Below are 18364 nucleotides of genomic sequence, written 5' to 3'. Positions count from 1 at the left end.
CACTGTTGTGGCCTCTCCCGTCGCGGAGCACAGGCTCCGGACGCGCAGGCTCAGCGGCCATGGCTCACGGGCCCAGCCGCCCCGCGGCATGTGGGATCTTCCCGGACCGGGGCACGAACCCGTGTCCCCTGCATCGGCAGGCGGACTCTCAACCACTGTGCCACAAGGGAAGCCCACAATGTTGGTTTTTTAAAAACTTTTAATTAAAATATGACACACACTTAGATCCTCAGTGTACAGCTCTGTGGATTTTCACAAATTGGACACCTGTGTCACCAGCACCAGATCAAGAAACAGAACACGACCAGACTTCCAGAAGGGCCTTCATTTCCCCTCCAGGGCAGCCACTGCCCTGGCTTCTAGAATCTACTGTTCTTTCACGCTGCATCCCTGTACCCCTTAGACTTTCTGACACTTGTATCCCGTCCCTTGGGGCATGCCACTCACCCTCTGTTATTTGGCCCTTTCCCAGGCCTCTGTCTGTCTGTCTCAGTCTGTATTGCAAATGCCACGCTCGCTTCTGCCAAGTCACTGTGTTGCCTTACACAAGATGCTTTCCCTCTCTGGATCTCCTTTTGCAAAACACTGTTGGGACACTGGGCTGAAGGATGATCCCTCATGTCCCCTCTGGGCCTGAGAGTGTGCGACTCATCAAGCCACACCTCCCACCCCATGTGTCTTTCACCAGCAGACCTCTCAGGCAAGGCCACATTGTCTGGTATTTTCAGGTAGGAGAGGAAGAAGGCTGGGACCCCTCTAAGCTGGTCTGTCCTGCGTTGTGGAACCGAGATGCATCTGTATCCTCCACAGAGAGAGGAGGAGGGGCTCAGCAGACTCTGGGGTGGAGGCTGAGAGCTGGCAGCGCCTGGGCCACATCTGGCCTGCAGACATCCTTTGCTAGTCCTGCAGCATTTTTACTTTGTTTTTTTTTGCCGGCAGAAGCAGGGTGGGGCTGGGCAGGCCTCCCCTTCCGGCAGGCGGGCATACTCTTTTCAGCCCACCCCATCCACACTTGCCCAAATCACCCATTTGTGCTGTCTGCCTGCTTCCTTAGGCTTTGAATTCATGACCCATATTATAAGGCGGTGATTTTTATTTCATACCCTAATCCTCTTTCTTCCAATAAAGTCTTACTCCACTGGACAGATAAGAGGTGCACCTCTGGCTGAAGCAGATGAGGGGTGTGGCACACAGGACCCCCTTCTTTGATGTCCCGGGGCCCCTACTGGTATCCTTTCCCATTTTAAAGATGGCGAACTGACCCCCAGGAGGGTAAAAGCGCTCTCCAAGTGTGACCCTCTCCTGTTGGGAGTTCGGGTGCAGAGGGTGTGTTAGCCTTTTCTGACTGGTGCGGAAACTGAGGCCAGAAAGGTGGCCCGAGGTCCCCGCGGGCCACTGCAGGCCCGGCCTCCGCACCCCAGTCTTCTCCCTTGGCGGCGCGGGGCTGCCGTTGCCACACACGTGCCCTCTCTTTGGTTCACAGGTGGGCATTCTCTCTGGCCTCCGCTTAACATTCTGGGGTCCCGGACCCTGCCTCTCTCCCCCCCAGATCAAGGCTGAAGACTCCAGCAGTGACTCAGCCCCAGCGGCACCCCTGCCCCCCCAGCCGGTTCAGCCGCATCTGCCCCAGGCCCAACTCATGTTGACGGGCAGCCAGCTAGCCGGGGTAAGTACTTGGGGTGCACGGAGGCAGGGACGGGCCAGCCCCCTCCCGTCTGTTACAGGACTGGTGGCCACGGCCACGGCCACTCTCTGAACGCCTGCCTCTCGCCCTCCTCTCTCCTCCTGGAAGACCTGCCCCCTAACCCGCTTGGCTCAGGCGCTAACCCCTGTCTGCTTTCTCTGCTCCCCCCACGCCCCTCCTCCGGCCCCTGCCGCCCCGCCCCCGCCCCGCCCCGCCCCGCCCCGCCCCGCCCCGGGGCACTCAGCGTCCTCCCTCCAGGCAGTTCTGACCGAGCTGGAGCCCCTCCCATTCCCCCCTCCTCCTGTTTCCGGGCCCCGCCCTGGCTCCCTCCTAGCCAAGGCCCCACCCAGCAGGCGCGTCCCCAGGGTGGGGCGTGGGCTGGAGCAGACATGCAGGCACTTCCTACCCCGCCACGTGGCTTCCAAGACCATCTCTGTGATCCAGATGAAGAAATAGGCCCTGTGGGCTGGAGGTGGAGGACTGGGCGGCTGCTCCAGTGGGGCTGGCCCCGGGAGGTGTTGCCCTGACGCAGCCGGGAGGCTGACCACAGCCCGGCAGGTGCTTTCCACGTCGTGCTGGGCGGAGGGGACCAGACGGGACAGCAGTGCCCTTGGGGACACCCAGCCCAGCATGGAAGCCGGGGCTGAGACATCGCCTTTGTTCTGCCAGCTCCCAGAGCAGTGTGGAGCCTCCCTGGGCTCAGGTTTCCCGGGACCCACTGCCCTGGGTCTGGGGCTCTTGCACAGAACCGAGGGCTGAGCTGCGGCCCCGTCTGGGGAGCCGCCATGGTGGGAGGAGGGGCGGGTGGAGGCAGTCGGCATGGACACAGGCCAGCAGAGCAGAGGCCGCCCTTCTGGCCTCTGGGCGGCTCTTCCCGTCCTGCCAGCCTGACGCCAGGCCTCCAGCCAGGTCGGCCAGTGGTCCTCCGGCCCCTGCCGCCCCGCCCCCGCCCCGCCCCGCCCCGCCCACAGCTCACGGCGCTGATGCCAGCTCAGCAGCAGCTCCTCCTGCAGCAAGCGCAGGCCCAGCTCCTGGCCGCCGCGGCCGCCGCCGCCTCCTCCTCCTCCTCCTCCTCTTCCTCCTCCTCCTCGACCTCGCAGCCCCCAACCTCCTCCGGGGGAGGCGACCTGCCGCCACCACAGCCTGCCAGCCAGCCCCCCGGGACCCCACAGCTCACCCTGTCCCAACCCATCCAGCTCACAGCACAGGTAAGGGCAGCCCCGGGGAGCACACGCCCTCCAGCGGAGGCCCCGCGGAAGCCGAGCCGGTGCAGGGGGCTGGCCGGTCCACGCGGACCGTTCTGACCACCAGCGCTGGGCCAGGCGGTCCCCGGCAACCCCAGGAAGCCTCGGGAGATGCTGCCACCCATCTCTCAGAGGGGTAAAGCGAGGCTCAGGGGGAGGACACCCTCCACGCGATGGGCGCGCCTGACTCTCTGCTTTCTGTGCATCTCGCTGAGGGTCCACAGCCACCTGGGAGGCTGACACATTATTAACCTCAGTTTACAGCAGAGGAAACCAGGGGTCACCTCCACGCACAGGACCTGTGTGGCTACAGAAGAAAGGCTGAGAATCAGAATCGGTGCCCCACATCGAGTGCCCTGGCTCATCCAGTGAGACGCTCTTTCAGAAAGGGGCCTGTGGTCTGTGAGTTAGGAAACACTGCATTCTCTCTCCCCATTCTGGAGACTTCTGGTCTACGTGGAATCATGCATGAGTGGCTGTATTAGCTTCCAGGGCTGCCATAACAAAGTATCACAAACTGGGTGGCTTAAAACAACAGAAATGTATCATCTCAGACCAGAAGTCCAAAATCAAGGTGTCAGCAGAGCTGGGGTCTCTCTCGAGGCTCTACGGGAGAATCCCTCTTTGCCTCTTCTCGCTTCTGGTGGTGCAGGAAACCGTTGGCTTTCTCGTAGATGGATGACTCCAGTCTCTGCCTCTGTCGTCATGTGGCCATCTTTTCTCTGAGTGTGTCTGTCTCTGTGTCCAAATTTCCCCTTCTTATAAGGACACCAGTCATTGGATTAGGGTCCACCCTAATGACCTCCTTTTAACTTGATTACATCTGCAAAGACCTCGTTTCCAAACAAGGTCATATTTATAGGCACCAGGGGTTAGAACTCCTACCATTTCTTTTTCTTTCTTTCTTTCTTTTTTAATGGCCGCACCTCGCGGCATGTGGGATCTTAGCTCCCCGACAAGGGATCGAACCCGTGCCCCCTGCAGTGGAAGCATGGAGTCTTAGCCACTGGACCACCAGGGAAGTCCCCTACCAGATCTTTTTAGGGGACACAATTCAACCATGATATTGGCCAACAGACTTCCCATAAGGATGGTTGGCAGGAGCAGAGTAGAGGCTGGGCAGGCGTCCTCTTCCGACAGGCTGCTTTTTCCAGCCCACCCCTTCCTTCCACCCCTGCCATGTCACCCATTTGTGCTGTTAACCTGGTTTCCATAGAGCGTTTGAGTCTGTGGCCCGCGTTCCAGCGCAGTGAAGGGCCTGGCAAGTCCTACAGCGAGGGATTGGCCTATGCTGTCTACACCAGGGAGCTGTCCAGCACCTGCGAGGCTGTTCCCTTGACAGCGGTCGGCCTTCGATGGGCCCGTTCCACTGCTGACCAGCGCTCCCATTTGGGGCTGTCCTTAACACTGAGTGCATCTCTGTCTCCTTAGAGCTTCCTGCCGCTGGGCCTGGCTCTGCAGAAACGCAGAGCAATCTGGCCTCGCTGCTTTGCAGCGACTCTTCCAAACAGATCCTCCCAATGCCTGGCTTGCCACCGTTGCCATAGGTAGTCTGTCAGGTGCTGCCTTTGTACCAGGCACTATGCTAACGTGACCTCCCTGAATCCACAAATCCTCATCCTGGCCAAGGCGCCGGTTGGGGGGTGGGGGGCGGGAGGAGCGGGCGTGCAGGGGAGGCAAAGTGATTTGCCTGCCCCAAGTCACACCGTGAGCTCAAGTGGCAGAGCCAGCCTGGAAGCCAGGCCTGGGAGTCCAGGGCTCTAACCACGTGATCTGGGGCTGCTGCCCCTAACTGGCACCCCTCCCACCCCGGCCACCAGAGACCCCAGCAGCCGGTGATCTGTTTGCTTTGTAGCACACACGGCTCTTCACTGAGCAAGGTGGAGGCTCAGGGCTCCTCCAGTCTTGGTGTTCCTGCTCCTGTTCTCCTTTCTACCTGGAAGTCAGCCCCCTCCCTTTACCTGGAGAGCTCCTCTCCATCCTTTAAGCCCCAGCTTGGGAGCCTGAACCTCCAGGAAGTCTTCCATGACTTCCCTCCCTCCAGCTGGTTTGATTTCCTGCCTCCTGCCTCCTCTGGGGGCCCCCAGCCCATTGCCTCTCCTTCTGCCACAGCCCTGATCACGCAGGGCCGTGTCCACACATGCCCTCGGAAATGTCTGTTGAAGGAGCACAGGCTACAGGGAGGGAGGAGGGACAGGGCAGCCTAGCGCAGACCCAGCCAGGCCCTCAGCCCCTGTGACCAGCAGGCACTCCTTCTCTTCATACACCCCCCCCAGAACCACCTCTTCCGGACCCCCTACGGACACCAGCAGCAGCAGGCCGACCCTCTGCCACCTGTAACCTGCCCAGGCACTGATTCTCAAGGTCCCCTCGAATCCCTCCTGCCCAGCCCTTTCCTCTCTCTACTCCTGCCCCAGCTTCCCTCAGCTCTGACCTCCATCTGTCTCCTGCAAGTGCAAAGCTGGGCTGAAGCTGTTTTCTGGGAGTTCTGTCACCCTGTGATCTCACTTCCCCAACAGACCAATGTTTATCTAGTACAGCCCATGAGCCGGTCACCATACTGCGCCCAGGCCGTGGTGGGGACCACCGTCCTTCTGCCCTCGCTGCCCGCTGCAGCCACAGCCGGCCTCGGCCCTGGGCTTGACCCTCTCCCCAGCCTGTGTCGCGTGCCTGCCAGTGCAACTGCCTGTTCCTGCCCAGCTCTGTCCTGCCCTCGTTTCGCAGACACTTCCCGCCTCCTGGGTCAGGCCCTGGTGGGAAGCAGGCATGACTCAGACCCAGCCTTGTCCCCAGAGGGGCTCCCTGTCTTGTAGGGAAACAGACACACCAATGAGCCACTAAGAAATGCTTTACTTGAAAAATAATACGAAAGTCAAAAAGCATCCATAACCCTATCACTTTAAAATTATATAAAGTACGAAGGGAAAGTCCCCCTTCTGTCCGTCTATTGCCAACTTCCAAAGGAATGTCGGTCAGTTTGGCAGGAACCTTCCCTGCATTTCCCTAGCCTGTACAGAAGGGACAGTTATAATACAATTTTACCACTGACTTTTTTTTTTTTGGCTGTGCCCCTCGCCTTGTGGGATCTTAGTTCCCTGACCAGGGATCGAACCCGGGCCCTCGGCAGTGAAAGCACAGTCCTAACCACTGGACCGCCAGGGAAGTCCCTATAATGCAGGTTTACAATTTGTGTGTCCAACACTCAACTCAGCATGATGCTTTCTACCGAGGGGGCCACACAGACGTTTACTGAATCAATGAGGGATGTTTTGCTGCAGCTTTTCAATCAAGGGTAGGGAAGACATCTCTCCAGGGGAGTAATTCAGAATGCCTGGGGTAGGGTAGGCATTGACTGAAAATTTACATTAACTGTTAAAACATCATTTTGTATTTGGAGAACGGCGGCGGCGGCGGCGGTGGGGGCGGGGAGGAACGTCCCTATTTTCGTAATATGACCACGGCAAATAAAGCTTGAGAAGATCTTTCAGGGGAGTAGGACCTAGTGAAGAAGGGTTTCCCAGATAAACCTGCTGGATGTGGTGGGGGTGCGGGAAAAGAAAGGGGTCTGTGTCTGAGGGAGTCAGGGAAGGCTTACTGGAGGAGGTGGTATCTGAACCGAGGCGGGGAACAAGTAGGAGTTTACCAGGTGGATGAGCCTGGGGAAAGGGTTCCAGGCGTGGGACTGGCGAAGGCAAAGCGAGAGAGCAGGGCAGGCTTGGGGAGGTGAGGGGTGGGAGGCAGCAAAGGATGAGCCAGGAGTGGGTGTCAGTGGGGCCACAGCCACACTCTAGGCAGCTGAAGAGGAAAAGGGACTGTTTGGCTCAAATCACAGAAAAGGCCCAGCCTGGAACATCAGGCCTGGCCCCAGGTATCTGTCTCCCTTTTCATTCTGGGTCAGGCATGATGAGTACCAGCACTTCAAGACTTGCAGCCACCCCGCCCAGAAAGATAAAACACACCCAGTGGCCAGGTTTGAGTCGTTGCCCCCAACTCCCGGGAGGGTGGGGTCAGCCCCACCTGGACTGCCTGACCTGAGAGTGGGGGAGGGCAGGTCCCCAAGAGGAGGAGTTGGGTCCTGCTGCTGGAGAAGGGGCGGGGGATGCCAGGTCAGCTCAGCCGCCCACCTGGCACCACAGGCCCCAGAGTCCAGGAACTGGGCCGGTCCAGAGGCATGCCAGTCACTCCAGGACTCCTGGGTTGGGATCTGCTGTTGCTCGTCTGTTCTGGAATTTTAGCATGAGGTAGCATGGAATGTAATGTGCAATTGGCAGGTAGGTGTTTTTTTCTCCCTGTTGAATGGTTCTCTGCTCCACGGTGTTCTGCCCCAGTCGCCAGGACCTCGTGGGCTCCATGTGGCAGGGCCAACCTCTGGGGGACGGGGGTACTTAGCAGATGGGACGCTAGAGACAGGCTACCTCTGTCCACCCCCCACCTCCAACCTTTAGAGCTTCCCCTAGTGGAGGGACTGGAATAATCATAGTCATTTATTCATTCAACTAATACTTATCGAGCACCTTGTGTACGCCAGGTGCTCATTCATGGCCCTGAGGGGACAGCTGTGAACAAGGAAGAGGTGGCTGCCCTTGAGGACATTATGTTCTAGTGGCGAGACAGTAAACAAGTAAACATATCAGCAAAACAAGACGGTTTTAGCATAAGTGTAATGAAGAAAATGACACAGGGCGCTGTCCTAGACTGAGGAAGCCACATTTTCTTTTTTTTTCTTGCCTTGCTGCACGGCATAGGGGATGGAACCTGTGCCCCCTGCAGTGGAAGTGCAGTGCCTTAACCACTGGACTGCCAGGGAAGTCCCAAGGGAGGAAGCCACTTTTAATGGGGTGGTCAGGAAAAGTTTCACTGAGAAGGTGGCCTTTGAGAACCGAGACCTGAATGAGTCAGGCATGAAGAAGGCAGTGGGAGACATTAGGAAAGGGCAACAGCCAGTGCAAAGGTCCTGAGGTGGAACCAGCTTGACGTGTTCGGGGTGCAGGGGAAAGTGGAATGGCTGGGACAGAGTGAGCGGGAGACAAATAACTGCTGAGGTGGGGAGGCAGGCAGGACGGGCTTTTGCAGGGCCTCGTGGGCAAGATCAAGGAGTTTGGAATGTGTGCTGGGTATGATGGGAGGTTGTTGGGGGTTCTAAGCTGACGAGGGTCCCAGCTGACCCTTTACAAAGCTCCCTCCAGCTGCTGTGGGGGAGAATGGGCTAGAAGTAAGGAGTGGGAAGTCCTTGCAGGCATCGAGGGTGGCGGGGTGGCGATGAGGGTGAAGGTGGGGTCCGGGATGCTCTTTTGTGTGGATCCGATAGGTCAAGGGTGACTCTTGGGATTTTGGCTTCAGAGATTGGTGATGGTGAGGTGGTTTCCTGAGCTGGGGGAGGCAGGGGAGGAACAGGGTGTTTTGGAGGGTGGGGCTGGGGAACCAGGAGTTTCACTTTGGACGTGGTAGTGTTCAAAGAGTCTATTAATCACCCAAGGGGGAGACATCAAATAGGCAGATGGATATTTGGGGCTGAAGTTCAGTGGAGGGTCTGGGCAGGAGCTGGAAGTTGTAAGTTTTCAGGATAGAGGATGGACTGGTGGGGCTTCCGCCCTCGAGAGCTCACGGGGTGACATGAGGCGGCTAATGTGAGGGTGCAGTGCTGGCAAATGCTGGTGTTGGAGGAGTAGGTTGTGATTTCCAACCTACTGTGCTTTGAGAATAATAATATTACTCAGGCCTCAAAACAACCCAGTGAAGAGTTAGACGTTATTACTCCCGTTTTATAGATGACAAAACTGAGCCCTGAGAGAAATGACTCAGTTAAAAAGGACTGCCATTTACGGAGGACCACTTCAGTGAACCGGGGATCAGACTAAACGTTCTACACCTGTTTCTCATTTAATTCTTTAACAGCTCCATGAGGTAAGAATTATTGAGGTGTCACCTGAGGAAGTTGAGGCTTAAAGAGGGTAAGGAACTGCCCATGGTCTCACGGTGTGTCAGGGACAGAGTCAGGTGTCTGGCCATCTCCAGGGCGCAGGTGGTTCCAGGACACCGTGCATTGTCACGCTATACAGTAAGGCCCAGAGAGACAGCTGGCTTCCTCCAAGTCACACAGCAAGAAGCAGGCACGGGAATTCCCTGGCGGTCCAGTCGTTAAGACTACGCACTTTCACTGCCAAGAGCCCGGGTTCAATCCCTGGTGGGGAACTAAGATCCCCAAAGATCCCACAAAACAAAAACAAACAAACAAAAAAGAAAAAAAAAAAAGCAGGCACGATGGCCAGGACTCTAACCCTCACGATTCTCAGCTGGAAGGGATCCTTGCACACCTAGGTGACCCCACCCAGTGTGGGAACTCCCTCTGCACCATTCTGGGGGTGCAGTTTCACCCAGATGGCCCCCAGGACGGTGCTCACTGCCTCCCTCCCTAGGCAGCCCCTTCTACAGTCGATTGCAAGTAACTTACAGGGTCCCCAGACCCCATCCCTTCCCCACTCTGGACGTCACTCTAGGCTGTCCACGTCTTCGCAGCACGCAGTGTCCAGAACCGGTCAAAATTTGCCGTATCAGGGACGGCAAGTGAGTGTCGATGTGCATGTCGACACCGTCCCCACTGGGGCTGCGGGAGTGTAGCGTGTGAGTGTGAGGCCAGTCATGGGGGAGAGGGGAGTCGGCCCTGTGCGCTGGAGTGAGGCAGCGCACCTGCACGGCTCTGGGGCCCCAGCGGCCTCTAGTTCCTGCTCAAGGCTGCCTTCTCCCCACCAGGTGGAACCAAGCCCAGTGGGTGATTACACTGCAGTTCACCCATATGAACCCATATGTGTCATATGAACCGTGTGTCTCAGTCTTTCTGCCCCCAGTCTGTGGCCAAGATCCCACCTGTGGCAAAGCACAGCCAGTCTGCCCCCAAACACCACCAGTCCTAAGGGTTACCTTATTCATTCACGGAAAATTCATGGATTGCCCGTTCTATGCCTGCACTGGGGCAGGGGAGTGAAGAGAATATAGCGATGAGCAAGAATTTCTCTCCCCCCTTCTCGGTTTTAATGGGCTGTGCTAGCTCTTCTCACGGGTTTGGGACAGAGTAGATGATCCACTACGGGGGGCGGGGGGCCCTGCGGAGCGCTGGCATCCCTCCGCCTACTCCAATTTCTCCACCCTGTCTCCGTCCTAACACGCCCCCAAGTGGCTTCAGCTGGTGTGCCGATTCAGCTGGCTCTAGGTTGTGGAGAAATGGCGCCTTCTACTGGCTAACCCCAGTCTTTTTTTTTTTTTTTTTTTTTTTGGCTGCGTTGGGTCTTCGTTGCTGTGCGCGGGCTTTCTCTAGTTGTGGCGATAGGGGACTACTCTGTTGCGGTGCGCGGGCTTCTCATTGCGGTGGCTTCTTTTGTTGCGGAGCTCGGGCTGTAGGCGCGCGGGCTTCAGTAGTTGCGGCATGCGGGCTCAGTACTTCTGACTCATGGGCTTAGTTGCTCCGCGGCATGTGGGATCTTCCCCAACCAGGGTTCGAACCCGTTCTCCTGCATTGGCAGGCAGAGTCTTATCTACTGCGCCACCAGGGAAGTCCCTAACCCCAGTCTTGAGGCAGCTCACTGTTCACCCAGAATCTTCTCTCTTTCTCTCCTTCTTGAATTCCTTTGGTCAACCAGCGTTTGGGGATCACCCACCACGCCCAGGCACCTTTCTGCATGAGGGTTACAGTGAGGAATTAGGCAAACAAATCTGTGCCCTCGTGGAGCTGGCACCAACCCTTTTTGAGGAGACAGACAGGAAGCTGCTATTGCTATGAGGGAAGGAAAAGAACGTATTGTAAGAGAGCGACGGGGGGCGGGGGGGGGGCGGAAATCTCCGTGTCAGAGCAGGTGGCCAGAGGAAGCCTCTCTGAGGAAGGGGCATTTGATAACGGCTTAAATGATGATGAGGGGCCAGTCATGTGCAGATCAAGAGCAGCGGGGGGCGGGGGGGGGGAATAGCACGTGCAAAGGCCCTGAGGTGGGGATTTCTTTCTGGGTTCAGTGGCAGGAGGGAGACCAGTGTGGCTGGATGAGTTAGGGAGTGAGAGAGTCGTGGGAGGTGAGGAAGGCCAGGTCGTGCAGGGCCATGGCAAGGAGCTGGATGTACAATCGCTATTACAAATTTGATGAAAAGGGACTTCCCTGGTGGTCCAGTGGTTAGGACTCCACGCTTTCACTGCCAGGGCCCAGGTTCAGTCCCTGGTCGGGGAGCTGAGATCCTGCAAGCCACCTCACAGCCAGAAAAACAAGAAGAAGAAAACAAAATTATAAAACAAGATTAGGTATGGGGGTCTTGGAAGAGTCCAGCGTAAGTGGCAGGCCTTGAAGCCCCGGCTTCACTCACTGCCCAGGGTCAATCCAAGTGCGGAAGAGAAATAGCCAGGGAGGCCTTCTTGGGTGGGTGGGGAGGGTCTCAAAGGGAAGGCAGAGTGGATGCAGTTTCAAAGGATATAGCGTAGGATGTCAAACTCCTTAAACTGTATTCTTAGATGATTGGCAGCTAGAGTGATAAAGCTGAGAGGTCAGGGAGCATCTGGGGACTCTGTGCACTTGCTAAAGCACACGGAGAAAGCAGAGGCCTTTGCAGGTGGACAGGGAACAGCCTGGAACTCTTGCAAGACGAGTGGTTGGAAAAGCAGGGATGCTGGGCATAAGTGACTGCTCAACCAGGCGAGGGGGCGTGGGACACCTGGGTATTTATTCCTTTATTTGGACAAGGTAAATGTTCAAAATTCAAGAGGTACAGAAGGGTTTATAGCCTTGCCAGTTTCTGGTATCGTTTTTTAAGTATAATCTATGCATACCCAAGCAGGTACCAGGGTATAATTTTTTTTTTTAACACAAACAGTAGCACATCATACCCACTGTTTTTCCTCTTGAGCTCTCCATTCTACAGGACATCTTGAAGATTGTTCCATGTCAGGACAAAGAGTGTCCTTGATCTTTTTGATGAACACATAATATTCTGTCATGAAGATCTACCCTAATTCATTCACCCATCCCCCACCGCTACACATTCAGCTTGTTTCCACTCTTTTGCTAAAACACTGCTTGCTACTGGGAGTATCCTTCTAGTGAGGACATTCTGCACAAGTGCAAGTATATCCCTAAGATAAATTCCTAGAAGTGGAGTGGCTGAGTCAAAGGATATGTGTACTGGTAATTTTTTTTTTTTTTTTTTTTTTTTTTTCTTGCGTTATGCGGGCCTCTCACTGTTGTGGCCTCTCCCATTTGCGGAGCACAGGCTCTGGACGTGCAGGCTCAGTGGCCATGGCTCACGGGCCCAGCCGCTCCGCGGCATGTGGGATCTTCCCGAAACGGGGCACGAACCCGCGTCTCCTGCATCGGCAGGCGGACTCTCAAGCACTGCGCCACCAGGGAAGCCCTGTACTGGTAATTTAATAGACGTTGCCGGATTACCCTCTCACCAGCGACGTGCAAGAATTTTTGTTTCCCCTCACACCCCAACATAGTGTGTCATGCACTGTAATTAGGGAAAAATAGTATCTCAGTGCAGCTGTAGTGCGTCTGTCTCCAAATTTCCCCGTATTATATGGACACTAGTCGTACCGGATTAGGTCCCACCCTAATATGACCTCATTTTAACGTGATCATCTGCAAAGACTCTATCTCCAAATGACGTCACACTCTGGGGTCCTAGGGGATGGTTATGATTCCAACATATCTTTTTTTTTTGGTGGTGGGTGGGGCGGAACACAATTCAACTCATAAGAGTGCCAGAGAGTTTTCCAAAGTCTCTGTACCAATTTAATCAGCCACTAGGGGCTGGAGTATTTTAAAGCTATTCCCAGACATGATGTAATTTGCCTTGGGAGTGTTTTAAAAGGAAGACTTGGTCTGATTTACATTTTTAAACGATCCTATTTGTTCTGTGGGAATATAGGACAAGGCAAATATTTCATTAAGAAAGAAAAGGTAAATAAAGAGCGAGCCCTCCTGTGATGACCCATGTAGGATGCTCCGGCGTCCTGGATGCCCTTAGCTCAGGGCTGCACCCAGTGACCCATGCTCCATCCCTCTATGCCTTAAGCCAGCCTGCCCTGTGGCGCACCCCTCGGGGCTCAGGCGATGCAGAGGGAAGAGCCGGGCCAGGACTCACGCTGTCGTTCTGTCCACCCCTCTCCCTGCCAGGACATCCAGCAGCTCCTCCAGCTCCAGCAGCTGGTGCTTGTGCCGGGACACCACCTCCAGCCACCTGCTCAGTTCCTGCTGCCGCAGGCCCAGCAGAGTCAGCCAGGTAAGGCCCTCACCCTGGATGCCCTCCCCAACGCCTCCACAGAACTCTCTCTGCCCCCCTCACCCCGTGCGATCCCTCTTGTCCCCCCCAGGCCTGCTTCCGACGCCAAATCTATTCCAGCTACCTCAGCAAACCCAGGGAGCTCTTCTGACCTCCCAGCCCCGGGCAGGGCTGCCCACACAGGTGAGTGGTCCACTGAGTGCGTCAGGCTGTGGCCAGATGGCGTGGACTGGTGGTGAGTGAGGGTCTCCTCTCCATTTGCCCCCCCCCGACCCCGCCACCAGCCACAGGGGCCAAGATAGGAGTCAGGAGCCCTGGGGCCCAGCGCAGCTCTGCTACTAATTTGCTGTGGGACCCCAGGCAAGCCACTTTCCCTGTCTGAGTCAGCTTCCTCCTCCACGGAATGAGGGGTCAGCCAGACCAGTGGCTCTTAACCCTTGCAGGCACATGGACTCCTTTGAGAATCTGATGGATTATTTGAATCCGACCCCCACTGCCCCAAAATGCACGTGTGCACAAACACAAAATTTCAGGGGGTTCACAGGCCTTTAGGGCATGAATGCCTCAGATCTCTTCCAGCACTCCAAATGGGGGGTGTTCCCTGAGGGTCTGTTGGGTACCAGTTCGTGTCCCCTTCCCAGACCAGAGACTGCAAACAAGGGCCCACACTCATTTAAAAATTGAGTTAGCTGTCAACAAAATTCCCGGAAAACACCAGATTCCCAGCTTCTTTTGACAAGCCAGAAGCTCTGGGAAGGCTGGATCTGCGTACACGTGGCATGAGCTCGGGCCTCTCCTAGAAGGCGTGAGTTCTTCTGGCTGCCTTGGTGTCCTCCTGCCTGGTCCCCGTGGCCTTTCTTGAAGTTTGCTGCCTGGTTTCTAAACTTTTTTTTTTTTTCTTTTTTCCTGGCCGTGCCTTGGGGCTTGAGGGAATCTTAGTTCCCCAACCAGGGATCAAACTCACGCCCCCTGCAGTAGAAGTGTGGAGTCCTAACCCCGGACCACCAGGGAATTCCCACTGGGTCCTAAACTTTAATAATAATTTTTCATGATTATGGATTTTAAAGTTCCCTCCTACCTATTTTTTAAAACAGCCCTTTTAAAAAATATATGGGGGGCTTCCCTGGTGGCGCAGTGGTTGAGTCTGCCTGCCGATGCAGGGGACACGGGTTCGTGGCCCGGTCCGGGAAGATCCCACATGCCGCAGAGCGGCTGGGCCCGTGAGCCATGGCCGCTGAGTCTGTGCGTCTGGAGCCTGTGCTCCGCAACGGGAGAGGCCCGCGTACCGCAAAAAAATAAATAAAATAAAATTTAAAAAATATATGAACTGTTTCAAAAAACCCAGAAAGTTAATTAATTAATTTATTTATTTATTTTTGGCTGCATTGGGTCTTCACTGCTGTGCACAAGGCTACTCTTAGTTGCGGTGCGCGGGCTTCTCATTGCGGTGGCTTCTCTTGTTGTGGAGCATGGGCTCTAGGCGCGCAGGCTTCAGTAGTCGTGGCACGCGGGCTCAGTAGTTGTGACTCACGGGCTTAGTTGCTCCGCGGCATGTGGGATCTTCCCGGACTAGGGCTCGAACCCGTGTCCCCTGCATTGGCAGGCGGATTCTTAACCACTGCGCCACCAGGGAAGTCCGCAAAACCTGTCTTGGCCTGATGCGAGGCGGCGTGTGACTTTTCTTTATCCCTCTTGTGTGGTACTTGTGCTTTGCTGACAGCTGTTGATATGTCCGAATATGGGGTGATGCCTTGACCCTAATGGTGGAGGTTCACATTATCTGTGATATATGCCCCATGTAGGCTTTCTAAAATCTGAAAATATTCTGAATTCCAAAACACATCTGGTCCCAGGGTTTTGGAAAACGGATCAAGGACTTGTGCGTCCAACATCCCTGTACCCACCACGTACTTAGATGTTTTATTTTTAGGGAAATGAAGCATTCCAGAGAGAACTCTTGCTTCCTTGTAAATTCCCCAAGTCACCCTCCTTGTCTATTTTTAAAAATACTTTTACTTTATTTGCACGCGTCTCCTGCATCGGCAGGCGGACTCTCAAGCACTGCGCCACCAGGGAAGCCCTGTACTGGTAATTTAATAGACGTTGCCGGATTACCCTCTCACCAGCGACGTGCAAGAATTTTTGTTTCCCCTCACACCCCAACATAGTGTGTCATGCACTGTAATTAGGGAAAAATAGTATCTCAGTGCAGCTGTAGTGCGTCTGTCTCCAAATTTCCCCGTATTATATGGACACTAGTCGTACCGGATTAGGTCCCACCCTAATATGACCTCATTTTAACGTGATCATCTGCAAAGACTCTATCTCCAAATGACGTCACACTCTGGGGTCCTAGGGGATGGTTATGATTCCAACATATCTTTTTTTTTTGGTGGTGGGTGGGGCGGAACACAATTCAACTCATAAGAGTGCCAGAGAGTTTTCCAAAGTCTCTGTACCAATTTAATCAGCCACTAGGGGCTGGAGTATTTTAAAGCTATTCCCAGACATGATGTAATTTGCCTTGGGAGTGTTTTAAAAGGAAGACTTGGTCTGATTTACATTTTTAAACGATCCTATTTGTTCTGTGGGAATATAGGACAAGGCAAATATTTCATTAAGAAAGAAAAGGTAAATAAAGAGCGAGCCCTCCTGTGATGACCCATGTAGGATGCTCCGGCGTCCTGGATGCCCTTAGCTCAGGGCTGCACCCAGTGACCCATGCTCCATCCCTCTATGCCTTAAGCCAGCCTGCCCTGTGGCGCACCCCTCGGGGCTCAGGCGATGCAGAGGGAAGAGCCGGGCCAGGACTCACGCTGTCGTTCTGTCCACCCCTCTCCCTGCCAGGACATCCAGCAGCTCCTCCAGCTCCAGCAGCTGGTGCTTGTGCCGGGACACCACCTCCAGCCACCTGCTCAGTTCCTGCTGCCGCAGGCCCAGCAGAGTCAGCCAGGTAAGGCCCTCACCCTGGATGCCCTCCCCAACGCCTCCACAGAACTCTCTCTGCCCCCCTCACCCCGTGCGATCCCTCTTGTCCCCCCCAGGCCTGCTTCCGACGCCAAATCTATTCCAGCTACCTCAGCAAACCCAGGGAGCTCTTCTGACCTCCCAGCCCCGGGCAGGGCTGCCCACACAGGTGAGTGGTCCACTGAGTGCGTCAGGCTGTGGCCAGATGGCGTGGACTGGTGGTGAGTGAGGGTCTCCTCTCCATTTGCCCCCCCCCGACCCCGCCACCAGCCACAGGGGCCAAGATAGGAGTCAGGAGCCCTGGGGCCCAGCGCAGCTCTGCTACTAATTTGCTGTGGGACCCCAGGCAAGCCACTTTCCCTGTCTGAGTCAGCTTCCTCCTCCACGGAATGAGGGGTCAGCCAGACCAGTGGCTCTTAACCCTTGCAGGCACATGGACTCCTTTGAGAATCTGATGGATTATTTGAATCCGACCCCCACTGCCCCAAAATGCACGTGTGCACAAACACAAAATTTCAGGGGGTTCACAGGCCTTTAGGGCATGAATGCCTCAGATCTCTTCCAGCACTCCAAATGGGGGGTGTTCCCTGAGGGTCTGTTGGGTACCAGTTCGTGTCCCCTTCCCAGACCAGAGACTGCAAACAAGGGCCCACACTCATTTAAAAATTGAGTTAGCTGTCAACAAAATTCCCGGAAAACACCAGATTCCCAGCTTCTTTTGACAAGCCAGAAGCTCTGGGAAGGCTGGATCTGCGTACACGTGGCATGAGCTCGGGCCTCTCCTAGAAGGCGTGAGTTCTTCTGGCTGCCTTGGTGTCCTCCTGCCTGGTCCCCGTGGCCTTTCTTGAAGTTTGCTGCCTGGTTTCTAAACTTTTTTTTTTTTTCTTTTTTCCTGGCCGTGCCTTGGGGCTTGAGGGAATCTTAGTTCCCCAACCAGGGATCAAACTCACGCCCCCTGCAGTAGAAGTGTGGAGTCCTAACCCCGGACCACCAGGGAATTCCCACTGGGTCCTAAACTTTAATAATAATTTTTCATGATTATGGATTTTAAAGTTCCCTCCTACCTATTTTTTAAAACAGCCCTTTTAAAAAATATATGGGGGGCTTCCCTGGTGGCGCAGTGGTTGAGTCTGCCTGCCGATGCAGGGGACACGGGTTCGTGGCCCGGTCCGGGAAGATCCCACATGCCGCAGAGCGGCTGGGCCCGTGAGCCATGGCCGCTGAGTCTGTGCGTCTGGAGCCTGTGCTCCGCAACGGGAGAGGCCCGCGTACCGCAAAAAAATAAATAAAATAAAATTTAAAAAATATATGAACTGTTTCAAAAAACCCAGAAAGTTAATTAATTAATTTATTTATTTATTTTTGGCTGCATTGGGTCTTCACTGCTGTGCACAAGGCTACTCTTAGTTGCGGTGCGCGGGCTTCTCATTGCGGTGGCTTCTCTTGTTGTGGAGCATGGGCTCTAGGCGCGCAGGCTTCAGTAGTCGTGGCACGCGGGCTCAGTAGTTGTGACTCACGGGCTTAGTTGCTCCGCGGCATGTGGGATCTTCCCGGACTAGGGCTCGAACCCGTGTCCCCTGCATTGGCAGGCGGATTCTTAACCACTGCGCCACCAGGGAAGTCCGCAAAACCTGTCTTGGCCTGATGCGAGGCGGCGTGTGACTTTTCTTTATCCCTCTTGTGTGGTACTTGTGCTTTGCTGACAGCTGTTGATATGTCCGAATATGGGGTGATGCCTTGACCCTAATGGTGGAGGTTCACATTATCTGTGATATATGCCCCATGTAGGCTTTCTAAAATCTGAAAATATTCTGAATTCCAAAACACATCTGGTCCCAGGGTTTTGGAAAACGGATCAAGGACTTGTGCGTCCAACATCCCTGTACCCACCACGTACTTAGATGTTTTATTTTTAGGGAAATGAAGCATTCCAGAGAGAACTCTTGCTTCCTTGTAAATTCCCCAAGTCACCCTCCTTGTCTATTTTTAAAAATACTTTTACTTTATTTGCAGCCTACTTACTTTTAACCCGATTCTCCCAACAACCCCATGGGGTAGGTAGAGTAGCCATGATTGTTCCCATTCTGCAGAGGGGGAAACTGAGGCCCAGGGAGATTAAGAAACTTGCCTGAGTTACCCAGCAATTCGGTAGCAGAGCTGATCCTTGATTCCCTGCCTGAGAGGAGGCTAAAACCACCAACCCCTCCCCCAG

At 55.0% G+C, this 18364-nt stretch overlaps 1 protein-coding gene across 4 annotated transcripts in view; it reads left to right on the top strand.

Annotated features, from left to right (window-relative positions):
• The window catches only part of POU2F2 (POU class 2 homeobox 2), a 35638-nt gene that overhangs the window by 10578 nt on the left and 6696 nt on the right, over positions 1-18364 (top strand). For all 4 annotated transcript variants that reach the window (XM_007458598.1, XM_007458599.1, XM_007458597.1 and 1 more), the window contains exons 5-7: positions 1550-1666; positions 13080-13185; positions 13277-13368. In XM_007458598.1, the coding sequence (XP_007458660.1) occupies positions 1550-1666; positions 13080-13185; positions 13277-13368 (315 nt within the window). The remainder of the gene's footprint in view (positions 1-1549; positions 1667-13079; positions 13186-13276; positions 13369-18364) is intronic.

Source organism: Lipotes vexillifer, unplaced genomic scaffold (genome assembly GCF_000442215.2).
Source record: "Lipotes vexillifer unplaced genomic scaffold, Lipotes_vexillifer_v1.1 scaffold371, whole genome shotgun sequence".
Taxonomy (NCBI): Eukaryota; Metazoa; Chordata; class Mammalia; order Artiodactyla; family Lipotidae; genus Lipotes; species Lipotes vexillifer.
This window is presented reverse-complemented; position numbering and strand designations above follow the sequence as displayed.